The sequence below is a fragment of the Xyrauchen texanus genome, chromosome 20 (genome assembly GCF_025860055.1).
Source record: "Xyrauchen texanus isolate HMW12.3.18 chromosome 20, RBS_HiC_50CHRs, whole genome shotgun sequence".
Classification (NCBI taxonomy): domain Eukaryota; kingdom Metazoa; phylum Chordata; class Actinopteri; order Cypriniformes; family Catostomidae; genus Xyrauchen; species Xyrauchen texanus.
This window is the reverse complement of record NC_068295.1, coordinates 24,075,076-24,096,572: the sequence shown is the minus strand read 5'-3', so window position 1 is coordinate 24,096,572 and position 21,497 is coordinate 24,075,076. Positions and strand designations below refer to the sequence as shown.

The 21,497-nt window shown below is 38.1% G+C and overlaps 1 protein-coding gene across 6 annotated transcripts in view; it reads left to right on the top strand.

The window, feature by feature from the left end:
* Positions 1–13,468, top strand: part of LOC127660376 (inactive ubiquitin carboxyl-terminal hydrolase 54-like) — a 79,910-nt gene extending 66,442 nt beyond the window's left edge. For 3 of the 6 annotated variants that reach the window (XM_052150517.1, XM_052150516.1, XM_052150518.1), the window contains 12 exons: positions 720–893; positions 1,037–1,225; positions 1,509–2,046; positions 2,776–2,897; positions 3,505–3,666; positions 3,874–3,993; positions 6,324–6,480; positions 6,869–7,803; positions 7,952–8,079; positions 9,496–9,624; positions 10,057–10,282; positions 11,492–13,468. In XM_052150517.1, coding sequence (XP_052006477.1) covers positions 720–893; positions 1,037–1,225; positions 1,509–2,046; positions 2,776–2,897; positions 3,505–3,666; positions 3,874–3,993; positions 6,324–6,480; positions 6,869–7,803; positions 7,952–8,079; positions 9,496–9,624; positions 10,057–10,282; positions 11,492–12,075 — 3,464 coding nt within the window. In that variant the 3' untranslated portion in view covers positions 12,076–13,468. The remainder of the gene's footprint in view (positions 1–719; positions 894–1,036; positions 1,226–1,508; positions 2,047–2,775; positions 2,898–3,504; positions 3,667–3,873; positions 3,994–6,323; positions 6,481–6,868; positions 7,804–7,951; positions 8,080–9,495; positions 9,625–10,056; positions 10,283–11,491) is intronic. The other 3 variants (XM_052150520.1, XM_052150519.1, XM_052150522.1) reach the window with 3 other exon arrangements.
* Positions 13,469–21,497: the final 8,029 nt, after the last annotated feature.

Here is a 21,497-nt window from a genome sequence, read left to right as displayed (position 1 = left end):
CCTATCTTCGGGTGTATGCGTGCAACCGTGGGTGTGTTGTATGTGAATGAAGTGGCACAAAGTGTAATTTGCGACTTTCTTGAGAAGTAGGTCATTGCAGACGTTTAAGGACGTTTAAGGGCCACGTCTATTCTCAACACAAAGTCTAAAATCAGTTCTTAAATTTGCAGTTTGGGGATTCCTCCAGCAGATGATATCAAAAAGCTATTGATCACTTTAATACTAGCCATGATTTGTTTGTCAGGAGATCAATATGATTAATTATAATTATGATAATATTTTGATGTTTATTTTGTATAGTGCCTTTCCAAACCTCAAGTATGCTGTACTGAAATTAAGCATAAACAGAGATGCATATAAAATGTAGACATTACAAAACAATGAGTAATCTGAAAAAACAAAGCATATTTCAAGCATGTGAGACACGGGCATGTGAGACAGAGGCTGAAAGAGAACATGCAACACACACATTGTAATCTGTAGCAGTGCAGGCAACAATACATAGAGCAGGGGGATGCATTGCATAAAGCCCATTTACACCACCAAGACTTGCAAGAAAATATAAAAACTTCATGGTCATGTCTACTGACTTTGTGCATTCAACGTAACGTAGAGCACTTCACTTAAGACATAGCACTCTTAAAATAGGGATTCTAGTTCTACACATATACAGTTTCTCCAGGTACTGTGATATTCACAACTTCTGTTTGTTTTGTCAGGCCGTGAACCATCTATTTCCAGTGACACACGGACAGATTCTTCCACAGACAGCTACAGCTATAAACATTCTCACTCTCATCATGAGTCTGTGGCTTCCCACTTCTCCTCTGACTCCCAGGGAACCGTAATTTGTAACCCTGACAACGCCTCCCACAGCAGCCTGGAAACCGCAGGTATAGCACTATATATGCTGCACCATGAAGATGCATTGACACCAGATGGGTTCATCAGTTTTGGAGTTATGTGCTCACATTTGTCTCCTGTGTCGTTGCTCTTTATCTTCAACAATGACTTTACTTGTTGTTTATTTGTGAAGGTTCTTTGACTGAACCCGATCCAGTGCAGTGCCATACTCTCCGAAAAGACGGGGTCTTGGACAGGAAGGGAGGTGTTTTGGAAAGGAAACGAAGTGCCAGCAGGCCGCGAAAATTTGATAAACGTGTTGATTCAAGGAGTCGATGCTCAAAGACAGATGAGGTGTTTTCTGCTGGCTACCACAGCGAAGGTATTCAGTTAACAATATAACCCTATCACCAAACTTTTAACAGGAGCTGGACCTCTTTGCACATACATTGTGTTGTTTTAATGGACCCAGGTTATTAATCCTTAATTTTGACATTGTGGATAGTAAATACAAACTGCATTAGACATTGTCATTGCTTATACTTGCTGTGCACTATAAGATAATGTCTAAATAGGTTAAGTAAACATAATATTCCCTCTTCCTCTTTTTACAAAATGTTTTCCTCTCTCTCACTCCTCTGACTCCCTATCCTTTTCTCTTGCAGGTGAGACTTTAAAAGAGCAGCAGGTTCCACGCTCTCTACCTAAACCCAACTCCAGTCGACTTCGAGACTTCAAGGAGACTATGAGCAACATTATCCATAACCGGCCACTTTCTGCATTGTCCTCAGGCTCTGCATGCCCACCTGACTCCACCGCTAAGGTGCAAGACTGGGAGGCAGAGAGCACCAGCAGTGACTCCAAGTCCAGCTCCTCTGGAGGACGCTACCGTCCGCCATGGAAGCCTCGGCGCGATGCCCTGAATATCGACAGTATCTTCGGCAAGGAACGGCGCAAGCAGGCTGGCTACAGTCCATTAGGAGCTCTTCTTTCTGAAGACACCAAGCCTCAGGGGGCGTTAACGGGGTCCAAGGAGCAGTCTACATTTCGAGGCCTGCCGGGATCCCTGGGTAGAGAGTCAGACCAGCCCCCACGGCTCATCCAGAGGATTGAGAGTGGCTATGAGAGCAGTGAGAGGAACAGTAACAGCCCCGTCAGCCTTGACATGCCTGTTAGCGAGGGCACCAATAATAGCCCACACAGGTATGAGTAAGCAAATGCTATGGATGTAACAGTACAGATATTTTAGTACCAAGTCAGTGCTAAAATGCAATAAATAACAATACCAGTCTTTCTGCAGTTCACAATTGCTGTCTGACTGACAGGCACCTGCTTTTGTACATTCACATGAATATGCTCTTGCTGTGAAGAGTGCTAGTGCTACATGGCAAATTACATGGTGTTAAAGTTAATGCAATTGGTCATATTTTATTGAATGTAAACAGGTGGGACAAAATTTGAATTTGTGTAAAAATATTGGACTTGCAGTGTAAATGCAGGCTAAAGGATTTGCTTATTTTTATAATGTTATGTTAATGACATTAACATAACATTATATTTATACAAGAAAGAGATAATTTTAGTAGCTTTAGCTTTTGCCCTCTGCAATCAAACCTGAACACAAACTAAGGCTTAAAGAAAAAATATAAATAATAATAATTATAAAATGAGAAGTTAATTTCAATCATATTAGAACCTGTACAAACTACATTACATCATCATTACCATGTTATATCTATTAATACAATGCCAATTATTTAAGCTGTTTTATTTTACATTTGATTTGTTTTTGCTGAATGTTTACTTAAATACTTTATACTGCTGTTAGATACCTGAAACAAGACATAAATAATGGAAAATAATAATCATTAAAACTATATTTCTCTCTCTCTCTCTCTCTCTCTCTCTTTCTGTCTTCTGCTTGTTCTTCAGCTTTCGAGAGGGAGGGTTACAAAAGCCTCCACCTAATGTCAACCCATCATTAAAGTCTGTCACCAAATCCAAGAGCAGCAGTGGCCTACTGCAAGATGTCAAAGCGTCAGTAAAGGGCAAAAGTGTGTACAGTATGAGCATGTGTGTTTATTTTCCTTATCTAGCTGGTATGAGGGTAATTTTGCATGTTCTTTACTTAAGGATCATTCTTGTCATGTGTTTAATATTTATCTTGCTGTTTCAATGTATGTACTGTACTTAATATAATAATAAGCAAGCAGTTTTGAGGAGAATCTATACAAATTTGTGACCAAATACATCCTGTTCCTTTCTCTGAAATGTTATCTCTGTACATGCTATGTAAACTGATTGAGGAACATGAGATTGTCATGGAGAACTATCAGGTGCTTTATCTGTTTGTGCTTCTGCCAGAATAGTTATGTATCACCATCCACCAATTGTTGTATTTAATTGTGCATTTAAAAACTGTTTGTATTTAAGGCTGCATTTACAGGTTCAATAATTTTTAACAGGTATTCAATTTTGTTCTGCCTGTTTAAATGAAAATGGCCCAGATCAGATGAGAATAGTTTTTTTTTTTTCTGTGTACAATCAGTGTGTCAGATATCAGTAAAAGATCTAAAGTGATTGACAATATAAATGCAGCTGTAGATCATTGTTTGCACATACCGTTTCACTAATATTCTAATGTTTGTATGTGTGGCGCAGCGGATGAGGGCCGCAGTGAACTAGATGAGCTACAGGAGGAAGTAGCTCGCCGGGCCAAGGAGCAAGAGCTACAGAGACGAAAGGAAAAGGAGAAAGAGGTAGCCATGGGCTTCAATCCCAGACCCAGCAAGTTCATGGATCTGGATGAGCTCCAGAACCAAGGTAACTAGCATGCCTTGCAAGAACAATGGGAGTGGCTCTGTCTCCAGATGCATTTCTTGGATTTCTGCTGTGGCTTAACCTTTGGAGCTTGGGAATGCGTGTGTGGGCGTGCGCGTGAGTGTGTGCGTGCATGCACGTGTGTGTGTGATGCAGGTGTGCAGGTTTCCTTGCTGAAAAGCGCTGTGCTTTGCTGTTTGTCACCTGCAGGGAAAGGGGAAGGCATTGAGCGCTGTGTGTTGGAGGCAGAGTCTTTGTTAGACCAGTCTTTGAGACTGGAACAGGCAGGAGAGGTGGCCGCTGCTCTGTCTGTGGTTAACGAAGCAATGTGTAAGTAATCCTGCCCTCAGTCTGCTGCCTGCTATCACTACTGCCACCTAAGTGTATGTCTGTACACCTCTTTGTTTGAGCCTCTTTGTGTGCATGAGTGCGTGCATATATGAGAGAGACAATTGCAGTGCTTTTATAGGCCTGTTATCACTGCCATCACCACAATTACCCCATATTACTATGACATGTTTTAATTTCAAAACAGTAGTTAAAATGTATCTTGCTGGAGTCATGGATAACAAAGACGTCGGCTGCCTTGTCTTTTTGCCGTGCCGCCTGTCTGGAATGGCTGGGACATCATAATGATACCAGGCAAGGCTTATGCCTGTTTTTCTGTAACCATAGAAACCAAACAGCAGTTCTAAAGTAGGTGGGCCAAGCACTATGGCAACAACCCCTGTGCAAGAACTTTGATGGATTCTATGTGTGTATAGTGTATGATGTAATTAAGCATTAAGCAAGGAGATATTCTATATTGTTAACAGTCACTGCTGATTATATAATTTGAGATTATTGACATCAGTCCAAAATCCTTGTCATTTTGGCACAACACACAGCATAGTGTCTGCAACCTCTTTAGCAATAAATATATATTCACAATATAGCACAGTCCCGAATTCCTTATACATTTATAAAATGGGTACTACATAATACAAATATTATAGACACAAAATTGCAATAAACATTGTGTTAAAGCATTTTTTAAAGCACATTTAATAAATGGCATCCTTCTGCTGGGAGATTTAGTCCCTGACATGTAAATAATAACCAAACTATGGGTGCTGTGCATTCAATTACACAGTAGCTAGGGGAAGTGTTATTTTACATCATAGCTTTTGCATCCACAAGTACTATCCATTTTATGAAAATCAATAAAACAAAATATCTCTCTTTCTTGCTGTCTGTGATCAGAGTGTGTGAGCCTTTCAACTATCAGTGTCTTTTTTATGTTTGTCTGTCTTCGACTTTCATAAGTCAACCCTGAGGTGTGTCACTTATGCGGTGTTCACATGCACCTTTCATGGCCTGGTCTCTGTGTTTTACCTAAACCTTACTCCCCCACCTGCCTCCACAAATTATCTGTAGGCTCTGTAGTTTTAGGGTAAGGGTTGGGTAGATTGCAGCTCATATCATGGTGAAAGTAATCTCGTTCCTTTTGTAATTACTATACCATTATTAGATCTATACTGAGAGGTTAGGCTCATGTAATTTGCTTTTTTAAGTTCTATTGCTGAACTACAATTCATTTTGGTTTGATAACTTCATTATCATCAATTATCATTAATTTAATCATTTTGTGCTTGACATAATTTAACATTTTGTAAGTACTTTAGTAGATTCCCCTATTCTTCCCTATTAGTGTGACCCTTCCCCTCAAACCCTTCCTCATAACTATACCAAACAATAGCCGCTTTTCCACTATCGGGCCACTGCGAGACAGGGCTATCAACCGGTCAGTCATGGGCCAATAGCCTCGACCCGTGGGACCAAAACGTATCTGTATTCCCAGCATTTGTCCATTAGCTACGCAGCATTGCCCTAAAACCCGCCCTGAATACGCAGCCCTGATGCCAACATCACACACCCCACCATTTCACAAGCAAGAGGGAAATATCGAGAGTTATCAGACTCTGGAGACCAGCTAGCCCTTGAAATGAACACCAATTTGTACTGTGTCTGCAATTTATTTATTCTTTATTAACTTTTTCCCAAACCTGTACCATTGTGCGCTGGCTAAACAACTTGGCAAGTTTCGGCAACAATATACTTCATCACGTCTTCGTTTTGACAGATTATGGCCTAGATCAGATGTCGTAGATCTGACATTGCAAATTTTCATCTGCCCAAATATTCAGAAGAGCCCTGATTTCGTCTACTGACCAGACCTAATGATTCTCTATCTCTGTTGATCTATTGAGGTAAGATGGTAGCTAGATGTTAAGAATTGGGAAATTAGTATCTTGGTGCTGAAATCTCTGACCTGACTCAGCGAAATTTCGCCCTGACCCTGACCCCGCCTCAATGCCCAGTTGGCCTTCTTTCAAGGAAAATCTCAAGGGTAATCTGTGGGCCTGGGCGCTTGGCCGTTGGCCTCGAGGAATCCCTGAGGAGGCACGATGAAGCCTCAGAAGTGACAGTTAGAACACAACTGACCCTGGCACGCACTAGCACTAATTTGGCCCGATAGTGGAAAAGCGTCTATTGAGAACATTTTCATTTCAGTTTTTTGTAACAAGTGTGTTTGCATGCACCCCATGACTCAGCTCTTTATTTTCTGCATCTGTTTCATTTTTTTCTTTTGCCTATTTTTGTTTTTGTTTGCGTTGTAGCTAAACTCAGGCATACCTTGCATGAGAGCAGCGCTAACGCTCAGGGCAGGATGCAAAAGTGCATGAGGAGAGCACGAAGTCTGCAGCAACGCATGCAGCAGCAAGAACTGCAGCAAAAGCAACAGGAGGAAGAGAAGGAACAGAAACAGCCTCTCAGGTACCTGCTGCTGGCTGCAGTTGTGTGTTTGTGTGTGCTCCAGGAGCCCTGCACACACCAAGAGCAAACATGCATTGTGCCATAACATGATCAAAATCTTGTAAGAAAGTCAGGTTAGTCTAAGTGTCCATATTTAAATCCAGGTCCTGAAATGAGCTGCCAAGGTAATGTACAGTAACACTGATGTATAGAGAGGCAGATCAAATCTGGAAGTGTGAATACTGCATGACACTATCAGAAGATACTGATTCAAGATGCTGAAAGTGACAGAACTTACCTGAAACTACTTTGATCAGTGTATGTTCAGGAACTCACTGGGTTGTTTGTGTGTGTGTGTGTGTGTGTGTGTGTGTGTGTGTGTGTGTGTGTGTTCATGTTTTGTATTCAGTGAACAGCCTGTCCCGGTCGAAATACTTCTGACAAATGTTAAAGAAGAGGATGAGAAGGCAGTTTCAGAAGATGCATTAAGACCACATTCACCTCTCCTCATGAAAACTCAGCCTGCAATTAAACCAATTCCTGATGCCCCTGGCCTTCCTGTATCCTCCCACCATACAGACCCACTCTTAATGCAGCAGGGCAGTTCAGGTGACAACTCCAGTCCTGTGACAGAGAATGGACCACACTCACACACATGTTGCCCCAAAGACCCCATCACAATCACAAACTCTCTTGTACAGACTGCCAGTAAATGCAGTTCTGCCACTGTGCCTGTGATTGCGGTGAATAGTTGTGAGGGTCCTCTCCAGCCCTCTGCTTTGCCCAACTACAAGCACTCTAGTCCATCTTATTTCAACAGTCAGTGCCCACCTCTGTCACAAAGTATCCATCACACATCTTCACACATCAGCTCCAACTTTGGGGATGGGCAGCAGGAGTTACCACAGCAGGCTCGCCCTCAGTCACTACATGGCCCATCAAATGCACCCCATGGCCACGTTTCTGATGCCTGTCAAAAATCAAACACACTCCGGGCACCCCCACGTAACTGGTCTTGCCGCAGTTTGGGACGACCTGATCGGCATCCAACTGTGATGGATTCCACCCTTCGCTCTTCAGCAGACCTCAACTCCCCCTCACTTCCCTGTCCTCCGTCCCTGTCTTCACCAGCACTGGAGCACCATCCAGCTGCCCCCATGCCTGTGGAGCGCTGGGCTGAGAATGTCAATCGATACTACAATTCCCAGAATTCAGCAGTGTCAGGACGTGGCTCACCCTGTGAGGAGCTGTCAGAGCTGGATTCGCTCTATCAGGCCAGCTTAAAGGCTCCCAGCATGCCCCGAGCCCCACGAGGACCCAGCCCTCAGCATGCCAACAGATCAGGTAAGGGCAAGTTTTGGGCAAAACATTAAGACTGAAAGAGTTATACGGGAAATATTTTCCAAATTTGTTTATTTATTTTGTTTCATTTGGAGAAGTGAAGTTGACAAGTGCAGTCTTTTGAGTGATGATTGGATCATTGTCCCTCTAGGTCCCGTTGCTTCTCGAAAGCACATTGTAGGACATTCTGCCACTCCTGGTCGTTCCAAAACCCCCACAGCAGAGATTGAGAAGTATGCTTACAGAACGCCAGCATATAGCAGTAAACTGGCTCAGAAGGTGAGTTAGCACTCCTGCATTATCTCAGTAGTAGCTAGACATTAAACACCACATGGAATTGTTGAGTTGTGTTGCTTTTGTACATGTCTTTTAGCATTAAGGCCATCTATATGCTAGTGTACTCATAAGTTGACAAAATGTTAGATGCACCCATTTCAAATTTACAGTCTTTCTTTTCCAGGAAAACAGACCACGCACGCTGCACACACACACACACACACACAGAATCTCTAGGGTCTTCCTGGAGTGTTCCACTAAAATAAAAGCCAGAGGGTTTAAAAAAAAAAAAAAAAAGACAATGGAAATTTAATAGTACTGTATACTAAACCTCTAATATTTAATCATAATAATTATTATATTGCAAGTTACACTAATATTTAAGATGACTGGGTTCCAAAAAATAACTGAATGAAAAGTGAACTGATATCCTATAACATCTAAATTGGACAAAAAAAGAGAGATCTGAATCCACATACTTTTCTTACGAAGATTTTCACTGGAATTACTGTAAATTTTTCTGCAGCATTATTAAGTACAGTTGTTAAAAACAAAGTTTTTTTAATAAGTTACACATTATTTTAACTATTTTCCATCTACACCATTTTATAATGAAAAAAAAAATTATTTCACATAAGAGTAGTACTCCCAATCAGTTCCACACAGTGAGGTATACATTCTAAACTGATTAAGAAAAAACTATATTTTTATGGGATCTGTATCAGCCAATATTGAGTTTGGGTATCGTGATAGGATCAGAAGCAGAAAAGTAGTAACGGTACATCCCTACCCAGGGGCTGGGTCATGATCACAAGCAACTGTCCAGCTGGGGGCCCTTGATTAGTGTTGTTTTTCACTAAATGAACACAAGGAAGAATGGTATAATATAATAAATATAATTTGTATTCAACAATACAGTAGTAAAAAGGCAAAGTTTACCTACATATATTTTTATCAAAAATATTTGTGAATGAACAGGGTGTGCAAAAATTACAACTTCACTCACATATATTTTGGAACCTAGATGAATATTATATTTATTATTATAATATGATGCTAAATTGGTGTTATTATTTTGAGGGCTTGTTTTATACAATAGTGAAATATTTCTGTCGTTTTGACCACCTTCACCTAGAGCTTTTACTTTGATGGAACGTTGATGGTGCACTTCAGTGTCCTACCCATTCCCACTGGCTATAACAAAAAAATAAAAAAGCCCTTTGATATGTCACTTCTCTATTCCTGTTTCAATTGGAAATATGTCAACATAGGAAAGAAAACTGCACTCATCAAGGCATTTCATGTTGTCTTTAACACACTGTTTAAAAATGCATCTGTCATTTTCAGTGAAGTGAAGGACATTCTTACTGTGGATTGGGATGTGAAATGCTAATGCAGTTTGTCTGTATGTGTGTACAGCCTGTTTCTGCTGCTGTCTATGGTGAAGATGAATCATACAGTGCAGAGAACCTGCGCCGAATTGTTCGCAGTTTCAGTGGGACTGTCATCGGCGGACGGGCTGACAACGTCCCCCCCTCACGCAGCTTTGTGGGTGTCTCACTCACTTCACACTCACTTGGTCAAACATGTCTCAAATTATGCACTCAAACACATTAGCACCGTTTAATTTGTTTGGTCTCACTATGTATTAAATGTATCATCATGGTTGGGAAACCTTTGATGTTTGTGAACTAATTTTGAAAGAGGAATACTGACACCTGGTGTGTATATTTAACACAATGAAACTTTATTACATAGAGCTTATTTACTTAAAGGTTGTTTATGAACTTTGGTTTGATCTGAAAATTTGCCACAATTAATGTGTCCATTGCATCTGTACTTTCATTACCAATTCATTTTTTATTTTCTGTTGTGTCATTTCTGTCCCTGTCATATTGCTGCTGGGAATTTGTCTTATTTTTGTCTCTCCTCCCTATCATCCCTTTCATTACTCTTTTTTTGTTTGTTTGTTTAATGAAGGACCCCCCTGTTTCCAGGATGCCCAACCATGTGAGCATGCAACTCCCCACACGTCGTTCCAGCACCTCCCTGCATGTTTTACCCCCTCCTCCCCACAATCCTCCAATGTTCTCTCACGAGCCGCAGCACAAGTACCTTCACCCAAGTCACCACCCCGCCCCTCCATCACACCTGCACCAGCAGACACTGAGGCCTAGCGTATCAGGGCCCTCTTATGGACAAACAGGTAACCATCTCCCTCCACCTGATTGTTGAGCCTCCATGCCACAAACAAAAGTTTTTCTGCCACCAGTCCTCATTGTTGTTCCATCATTATTTTCTGAAGTTTGAGATATTGAGGATTATGTAAATTGAATAATTGAGCCCCTAATTAAACGTTATATGATAAACAGTTCCCACGATCATGGGACACCTATAAATACTATAAATGTTTTTGAGATGTTACAGACATTACATCAGAAATTAGCATAATCAATTATGATTTAAAGTGATTATCCAATCACTGCCCAACCATGTTCAAATAAAATTATACATTATAAATTCTGAATCTATGTACTGATTACTGCCAAACATCATCTGTAGCCTGAAACTGAACTTTTGGTCAGATTTTTGGATTGAATGCATTTAGCTGCATAGAGTGCTATAGAATGCTTCCTAATTAGTGAATGACTTAACCTCCAGTGGCCTTTCTGTCTGCACTGGTCTCAGAAGAGTTAGAAATGCACCTTATTTTGATCCTAACTCCATATAAAGCCTCTGAAAGCAAAAATGTTCAGCTATTTGGTGAACTCATTGATTCTCAGTGTAATTATACACAGTAAATATAGGATTTCTATGGCAAATATAATTAAGTACACATTAGTGTACATTATGTTTAGCAGCGCGGTAAATCGCTCAAAATTAAAAAATGGCATATCAGATCAAACTAAAGACTCTAAACTTTTGACCCAACAGGTTTCAATGTAAAAACATAATTAGGTTTCTTACAGGATAGCATTTTTCCCCAAAGACAAATTCCGCTGTGGTCAGTGCCATGTTGTTTTGTCACATGACTTTATGCCTCGAAACTTTAACCCTTTACTGACAGCACATAGTCTCCTGAACTGAGATCAGTTGGTTTAAATTTATTTAAATGATGCGTTGCATATAGTGAAGCCAAAATACAACGTCCACACAAGTATACGCGGGGTATGAGGTTACACATTTTCAAATGGATTTTCAAATTTTTAAAAGTAATGGAAATCTCTTTGTTATTATAGTTTTTTTGAGATATGCTTAGCTCATAACTGGAAAAATATTTCTCATTTTCCTGAGTTTATAAAAAAAAAAAAAAACCTAATCCAGTTATTATTAGTGCCTGAATAAGTCTTTCTACAATGGAACTGTTTTTTTCTCCTGCACGCATTATTCAAATATTCTTTGATGCTCTCTGCAGGAGATATCCAAAAGCCCAACAAGTTTCTGGCTGTGCTTGACCGGGGTGAAGTGCTCTCCCGTGAAAACTACCACAATGTCGCAATGAGCTATGGGACTCTTCCACGGGCTCTCCGTCGGTCAACATCAACCGGGCCCCCTGTTCATCAAGCCAGGCCAGAACCCCCGGCTGGCCCAGGACCCCGTAGCCACCCAGATGCTTATGCCACACTTTCCCGCCCTCACCGTAATGCACCATCAGTTAAGACAATGGATGTTTTTCACAGGCAGCATCACCAACAATCCAGCCATGGTGCCACTCATAACCCACATCAATCCAGCCATCATCACCCACATCTGGCCTTTATGCCACCAGCCCAGCCACTCCGTCTTGATGTGCCCCCTGAGAGGGACTGGACGACTGCTGACTATAGGGTGGCTTCTAGAGACACTCGTGTCTTCCACAAGCCAGAGCCACGTGGTGGGACATCCCGTGGCCCACCTGCCTATTTCTGTGCCCTGTGCAAGCAGAATCAAGCTGAGCCCTCTAGAAGTTATTGCCAAACCTGCAGAGCCCATATGAACCACTACAGGATAACCAGCTGAGTGATAAATATACATACTGGAATACACATCTGAAATACATCTTTCTAGACTCTCATTCTCTGACTTGACTTCATTGGTTCAAGGTTCATTGCCTGAACGTTGCCTGCTGATATACAGTGTTTGCTCCATATATGCACAAGTTCTATAAGACTTGTTTACTTTATGCTCCTTGAAATTAGCATTCCAAGCTAACCATACTTAGTTCTGTGATTGTAATTTAACTATGTTAACACAAGTTTAGTGCACTTCAGAAGTGTTACGTTAGAAGCGTTCCTCTGTTGTAACTTCTCCCATTTTATGGGAAAACAAATGTTTATGTGCAACTACTTAACTTAGAGGGCTGTAATGTAACTGTGCATCAGAATATTAATCAAAGGTACATCAGATTTCTCCATTGTACCAACAGTCAATTTTCAACCACCTTATTGGCATTTGTGTCAGTATTTTTGTGTACAGTTTTGCCTAATAGTAGCATCAAAGCCTCCTAATTGTGATCATTTTTAATATTTTGTAGTAGCAGCAGTTTTAACTTTTTGATTTATACAGTATATCTTACATTAAATGTTAAGTGCAAAATGTTTTTAGGCTGTTAAGAATTAAAAGATAGATGAAAGAAGAACAGAAAAATCTGCAGTGCCTTGGATTGTGAAAGGCAACACATTTTCAGTTCCATTTTATAGATTTTGCAGCCATATAATATAATACATGCTTATTATAATAGTGCAAAATTAGCTTTTCCCCACTTGGAGATTAAAAGTTTTATTTTTTATTTTATTTTGTTATTACTTGGAAACATGGACTAAGATCATTAACTTGGTCATGAAGTCTTACGCAAGTGTGAAGCAATGTCTGTTAGCTGAATTTGAAAGTGCAAATGTGCCATTTCATGGAAATTAAAGTGTTACCTGCTCATCATAGCGGCCACAAGAGTACTTTATATTGAAACAAGGCCAAATTTATTAACGCTTTTCATACATGAACACTGATTATAGCAGGTCAAATACCTCCAATCGAATGTTTTCTTTTTTTTGCATGTACTATAATTTCGTAAATCGGAACCTAACAGTGAATCATAGTGCCTCTGTATTGAATTATCTGAAGCTTGGCCAATATGCAGTACAGCACTGCCCTGGCATGATTATTAAAAGAACATGGATCTGTGACACAATTGCCCCTTTTCTTCCTTATTCCTCCTTTCTTTCTTTCGTCCCTCCCTTTTTTCTGAATTAAAATACAAAAACAGATATTGCAAAAAAAAAAAGCAGGGCTGTGTATATATAAGTGTGTACAGATATGAAGTCTTTGACCGAATACAGATGGATTAGGACTTGTAAATGCTGTGCTAGAAATTAAACTTGTATTTTTGCAATAAAGTTATATTGAGCTCCTGTAACTTTTTCTTTCTTTAGAAAATATAGTTTCTTCATATGCATTCACACTATGCCTTGTCTGTCCGTGACTGCTCATGTTAAACTTAATTAAGTGATGAGTCTTTCTGTGGTGCCAGTTTTTATACTAAGAGGTAATTTTAAAAGTGTGCTCAAGGATTCTTTTGCTAATAGCTAATCTTACACCAAATTAATAGTGCATACATGAGATTCTTGTCATGTCAATCTTAGGCCATGTCTACACTTATACATTTTTGTTTGAAAATGCATTGAGTTTGCTATGTTACACCCCTATATACACTGCATTTTCCTCCACTGAAACAGAAATGAATTAGTGTGGATGTGGCCTTAGAGAAAAAGCTTCTTTATTCTAAATGTGTCATTGCACATTAATGAGCGATGCCATGTTGAGATCATATGATAATATTTTTGCTTTTTCTCAATAATCCCCTTGAATTGCTTTCACTCTCGGAATAAATTCATAAGTGCATTTTTACTTTTGGTGAATGCTGCATCTTCACCACTAGGTGTCAGCAAAAATAACATTATTACTGAGTGAACCTTTAAAATTGTGATTTCTAGAGCTGGAAATGTCATGGAAAATTAAAGTCCTGAACATTTTTTATTAAGAGTATTTATTTTTTTAGTTGTGGTCTGCATGGGACTCAGAAATCAGAATTATACGTTAAGCTGCATTCAAATCTCAGGATATCTTTTGGGAGACATTTATGCACCAATAAGTAAAATGGTTTCTGATATACAAATGGAAATCCTCCCCAGCAATCTCTATAAAATGTTTATATAATTCTTTAGTCAAAAGGTTTGTTAACACTGTTCAAAGAAACAAATTACTTTCTTAAAGGGATAGTTCACCAAAAAAAATTAAACTGTCATTATTTGCTTACCCTTATGTTGTTCCAAACTTAAATTATTTTTTTTTTTAAACATACTATTTTGTGTTCCACAGAAGAAAAAACGAACAATGCTGGTGTGGAACAACATAAGGGTGAGTAAATGATGACAGAATTTCCTTTAAAGTAATAGTTCAACCAAAAATTAGAATTCTCTCATCATTTTCTCACCCTCATGCCATCCCAGATTTGTATGACTCTTTTCAAATCGAAGATTTCAATCTTAGGGGGGCTAATGACACTATCAGATGTGCACATTTAATGTACTTTACTCTTTGCCATATTGTGTTTTGTTTTGTTTTGTTTTAAAACCGTTTACATCATTCAAGATAGCCAGTTAATATTCAGAATATTGACATTTAAATTACTTATTTTTTCTTCATTTATTAACAATTATGGGAAATCACTTTATTATAGAGAGTAAAAAAAATGCCTATAGATTAAAATGTAAAATTATTATAGTAGTATACTAATAGAATATAGTATTAAATAAATGTCACATTCAGCTTGGTCATTTTTTTGTGGAGTGAATTAACACCGGAGTATGTTTCTATGTATGTCATTAACTTGTGACTTGAGTCTTTTGAATGCATTTAAAAGAGAAAATCACACAAAAGAGATTTTAATAGACTAACCCTGTTAAAATAAAGGTATAAAATAAAAACAGTTCAGATTTATTCACTTATTTGTTCAGTAATCTTTTTTTAATTTTATTTTTTATCACAGTTAATGAATTTTTACACCAGTCAGTGGCAACAAAAGAACATCTTTAATGTGTTTTGAGTAAAGCATTAAACCACTGATAAAGCACCAGCTTCACGACCTATACAAGTCTAATTATATTTTAATAAAACCTGTGTGTCTATCTACTAAAGGACTTCAGCAGAGTGTTTGAGCGTCTTAAGCATTTCCTCTACAAATGACAACAAATCATATCATTTTGTGAGCTGCTGTGCATGCCCATCAAGGTATACAAAGAAGACAACATTATTAGCCTAAAAGTAATTACAAGTTTTAATTTACAACCTGATATCATTGTAAAGGCATGGACACTTATACTTTTAATTTATCCAGCCCCTTTCTCTCCTTGTTAAATTAGATTTTCGAACTAAACGAACAACACACCTCCTCTCCTTCAATCAGTCAAAAGACACTGATTCGCTCGTTCACAAAGCAAATGAGGAAATGGTGAGTAAAACCAAAGATATGCTCCTTCACAGCCCGCACTCCAATGCTATCGGCTTGTGCTATGGTCAATCTTTACAGGTAGGAAAAAAACATGGTTCAGACAAGTGCAGTGTTGCGCCTTAAGATTGATTACACTCCCTATAGTGCCATCTAGCTCTCTGTGCATGGCTGTGTGTCTTTAAAAGGCTGCGTCCTCCGGATGTCGCGTTTGTCGGTCGCATACGTCATCAAGGCTGTCTCGTTTCAGAAATGCGAAAAAAATCCCATACTCAACTATTTGCTTCAACGGAAATGTGTAAAAAAAAAATGTTGCCTGTAAATATGATGTTCAAACACAAGTAATGTTAATTCCCAAATTGAAGTACCTCAGTAGATGGGTGCAGTGTAAATAATATGTATAATTATATTAATATATAAATAGAGTATTAGACTAAAAGTACACCGGTACAATCTATTTTCTTTTCTCTTTATATCTTTATAACTCTTCTAAAATTTACCTCATAAATGTCCTTCTAAAGGGACTTTGTTCCCTTCTCACTCAAAGTGCTCGCGCTTGTTAAAGAGCGGTGCGCTGTCATAGCAACCATGTTACATTCCATTTCTGTTCGTCCATTAGACACAGCTATTGTGTCAAGAGAAGTGTAATCGGGCTTGAAATCATGATCGTATAACCAAGAGACTGCAATGGCAAGATGTACAGTGAAAAAGAAGTTATATTTTGGCCTGTTCTCATGTTCTCAAGACATTGATTAAACCACCGGAGTCATTTGGATTACTTTTAATCTGACTTTATCTCCTTTTTGGCACTTTTGGAGTCCTGGTCACTATTCACTTGCATTGTATAGACCTGCAGAGCTAAGATATTCTTCAACAAATCTGACTCAACTCAGAAGAAAGAAAGACATATAAAGAAATTGATGAGAGAATTTTCATTTTGGGGTGAACTATCCCTTTAACCTTGTCACTTGGTTCTTGTAAGGCAGCACAAAGCTCCTGTAGTAAGACATCAAACAGGCAGACCATTTCTAATGATGACATCAGAGTAATAACAGTAATGTTTCTTTGACAGGGAATATTATCTTTGTTCACATGCCACTGTTGATATGCTAATTTAGTGTTGAGAAGACTTCTGCTTGTCTCACACTGCTGGTGTGGGGTTGTGCTGTGTCCTAATTGGTTGCGTGATAACTTGCCTGCTATTCAATCACAAAGGGAAGGGCCATTTTTTTAACCTTGATCCACCACAAGTCCTCTTAAAGGGATTTCACACGTACTTCAAATCAGATCCTACAATCAAATTAACACAACCACACACAATGAGATGACAATAGGTTTGTCTGTGTTGTTGTGAATTTCATAACACTTACAAGGTTGTTTCTGTTCCTAGTTATTGTAGAGCTGCGTTCACTTTATAGGTCAAAGCAGCATTTGCAGATGAATGTCAGACTCTGCCCTTCAGTTAACCATCGGGTCTTTCTTGGAAACAATTTTTTTTTGTTTCACAGTTTTTTTGAGGACTGGATGGAAGATGCTCCATGTCTTCATCACACAATGTTTGGTATTGGCTTACTTCATAAGATGCACCTTTTGAAACCATGTTAATGCAGGGCATTTTCATTTCCCTCATGGCTGATATGAAACTTATACTCAAGAAAAGTATACTAATCTACGTGTGCTGGTAATGTGTTGTGTGCACTTTTTGAATTGTAATGTACTTTTTAAAAGTTTATTTGGTATGAAGGCACCTGCTAAGAACAGAAGTGTTCATGTAAACAGAAGCACAGTGTTATTAGGATTCCTTTCCTTCCAGTTGTAAGACCACACTGAAAAAACGACCAAGATTTACTTAATTGTTTTTTTTGCATGTTTTTTCACACAGTTTTTCTAATTAAATCTTAATGTTTCCAATTACGTAAAATCCAGTTAACTACGTGGCATAATGTTGATTGAAGTGAGTAAAATGTATGTAAACATTTAAATAAAACAATAACTTATACTTACAAATATGATTTACATGGTACGTAAATGAACTTTCAGTGAGAAAATTCAGTCACACTTTATACTTTCCTTAAAAATACATTAATCATGTTCCACATGCAAACTGACACCTCCCTCAGGGAAGCTTAATGTATGATCAACGCATACATACAAGGTTAAGAGCTGCACAAGCAGAACTCAATACTTACTGCACCATGCACAAAACACGATGACTGACAATCAACTGATAATGTTTTTGATCATGAATGGGTATAAGTTACCAAATGTAACAACAAAATTAACAATAAACATGGAGTACAAAAACTTGGAAACAGTGGTATCAGGCAGCTCATTTATTATTTAACACCAGCTTCGAAAAGTTAAGTAAAATGTACCTACTTTATTTACCAGTGAAATAACCTCAAATTAGCAAATAAATATGACAAAGTTTTCAACTTTAAGATTGATACATGATGACACATTGTAAAGATAAAAAACAATCATAAATAATATTTACTTATAAGCTAGAGCATTCATTTTTACATGCTTAAATGTAGAATTTACTTAATATTTTCAAGTTGACGCTTGAACTAACTTATTTCATTTAAATCATTTTAATTTTGTAGAAAATAAATACAATTCTGTTACATTTACTTCCCCACAAAGTTTTCAGTGCATAAAATGGCTTGTAAAGCAACTCATTCAAATTAAATGAAAGTGCAGTTGCTCAGTTGGGGAAGAGATTAATTAATTTAGTTAAATGTTCAGGTTTCTTGATATTGCAAATATTGAGTAGAGTTTACACCCTCTTCTCATTTAATGTGGTTGAGGGTTTGCTGTTGCTACTTTTTTTGAAGTGTTCAAAATGTTTACTTCTTTACATGACATGACTTTTAAAAACATGACTAATTGTATGTGAAGTTATTTGTGTGGTGTGGCAACCCATATCTAGAAATATGCAGTATTCTCTCAAAACCAAGAGGTGACCATCATACTCTTGTTAGAAATCAAATAGATGATACTGACAAATTAATGATACTGAGCACTGATTTCAACGTTCAAATTCTTATTTACAATATTGTTCTGCATGTTTGTTGTCAGGTATATGAAGATGCATCTATGTGGAGCCATTTATCCACCAAACCAGCCAACTGTGGGTCAATAACTTTCAACCATGCTGCCTTATCCAGTCATCTGAAAATGTTGAAGTAAGTGGGTCATTCTCAGGGCATCTCTAACGCTGTTGGATCACCTGAGACTTTTTTGTTCTCTTTTTTTTATTGGTGCAAGCTTGATGTTGGGAGAAGGGAGGGAAAGAGAAAAAGAGTACTTGAGATAATGTCAGCTTGTCTTTTGAATGTTTGTATGTTGGACATACTTGATGTATTCCATAGTTTCTCTCTGTTGTACTCCATTGCTGTACACTCTTAAAAATAAAGGTCCCAATAAAAGGCTACATGTTTTTTTATTGACTGATGTTGTTGGAGAACCTTTTTAAGTTTCTCAAAGGACATTTAACTCACTAGTTCTTTAGAAAACCATCTATGTAGCCTACTGGTGCTTTAAAGATACTGATCTGAAGAACATATAATGATGTTTTTTAGAACTCTATGCAGCCAAAATGGTTCTTGTTAAGAGTTTTGTTGAAAATCATGTACTGTATTTCAGTGTATTGTGTCCTTTTGAAACTGCTGTCCAACTAAACTCAAAGTATTTTAAAGGCTTGCAAAAGCAGAGAGCCCTATCCTGTAATATTACCAAACAAGTAGCTTGAACATCAGTTATAACAGTTATGTGCTTTCTGAATTCTAAAGTGACAGAGGGTTATATTGGTTTCAAATCACTGTATTTTCCTCAGCAGTGTAATGGATTTTAGTTTTGAAAGCCCTTCATTTGGCATACTTATGAAGATTAAATAAGCATTAATCTATCACCATGGGAAGTCTTCATGCTGCCAATAAGATGCAAAGTTTAGATTTGAATCAATTGCTGTGTGCATATGGACCATGAAGAGACAAAGATGTCATGTTTGGAGAGTTGAGTCATATTTCATTTAAGGAGGAAAAATAAAACATGAAAAAAATTATTTATTTGATTTACAGGCTGAGAGTGTCATGCTGAAAAATTAAGATGGTTAGTGGGAAGGTTTGAACTTGGCTAATAATGTCCGGCATAGGCGCATGGAACGCCTGCATCTGTAGGTAACAGGATATGACTCTGTTGTTTAAATGCTGATTAATGTACTTACTGGTTACTCTGTTCCAATCTTCTTGGAGTATTGGCCACAGGTCTTCTATCTATTTAGGTTTCTATCAATTGTGTGTGTGTGTGTGTGTGTGTGTGTGTGTGTGTGTGTGTGCGTGTATTTATCACTTTGTGGGGACCAAATGTCCCCATAAGGATAGTAAAACCCGGAATTTTTCACCTTGTGGGGACATTTTGTCGGTCCCCATGAGGAAAACAGCTTATAAATCATACTAAATTATGTTTTTTGAAAATGTAAAAACGCAGAATGTTTTCTGTGAGGGTTAGGTTTAGGGGTAGGGTTAGGTTTAGAGGATAGAATATAAAGTTTGTACAGTACAAAAACCATTATGTCTATGGAAAGTCCCCATAAAACATGGAAACACAACGTGTGTGTGTGTGTGTGTGTGTGTGTGTGTGTATGTGTGAGCGTGTATTTATCACTTTGTGGGGACCAAATGTCCCCATAAGGATAGTAAAACCCGAAATGTTTGACCTTGTGGGGACATTTTGTCGGTCCCCATGAGGAAAACAGCTTATAAATCATACTAAATTATGTTTTTTGAAAATGTAAAAATGCAGAAAGTTTTCTGTGAGGGTTAGGTTTAGGGGTAGGGTTAGGTTTAGGGGATAGAATATAAAGTTTGAACAGTATAAAAACCATTATGTCTATGGAAAGTCCCCATAAAACATGGAAACACAACATGTGTGTGTGTGTGTGTGTGTGTGTGTATATTAGTTATCCATAACTCATTACATTAATGCATCTTATGAAACAGTACACTGAGTGACCCACAGACACTCATTTGACCTAATTCTATGTAGGCTGAGTATGTTTAACCTTGACATGTTTGTATATGTCTATCAGTGGTGATTGTCCATCAAACAGTCATGCACTATGTTGTAAATGTTCATGTAACATCAAGAATGAAGTACGTTCAGCATGAACATAATATCTTTCAAGGATTCACAGAATGGTGCTTTAGTTGTATGTGCAACAAGTAGGTCAAAACAGTGTTGATTGCTTAGGTAAGTGAAATATGCATTTCTTAACAATTTCAAAATAATTTTCCTTTCCAATTTCCTTGCATAATAAACACATTCATGATGCATGAATTTACATCACATAGCAATTATTCAAGTCAAACGTTATAAAGGGGAAAACTAATTCATAACATGAGGTGTTTGAAATGTAAATCATGCAGGATTTCACAGGGAACGAGTTTCCTACATGCAGCATTACAATGTACTTAAAATAATATGAATAAAAAAAACAGGTAGATGCTGCCAATATTAGGTCTTGTTATTTAAAGCACATTCTGTGCTGTGATAAATATAAAAAAGCCATCCTAATCCATGCTGAATTAAATTTGTTTCCATAAACCTACCAGTGTGTTATTATCAGATAAGTGAGATTATTGTGAATATGTGATGAGACTGTAAATGAGGTTCAGGGGTTGTCTGGTCTGGTGGTCTATTAATGACTTCCCTTATAAATCAAGAGTTGATGGCAAATTGTCCATTGTTGCCAAAGGTTTGCCTTAACCCTTAAACACAAGACCCAGGACCTAATTTCACCCCATATACCTCATCCATTTTTGTGAGTTGTTCCCACACCTCTTTAGTATTCCTCAATCTTTTGCTTATAAATAGTAATGAGCAACAATGGTGAATTCTCGGTACCCATATACTCACTCAGACACTGTATTAAGTT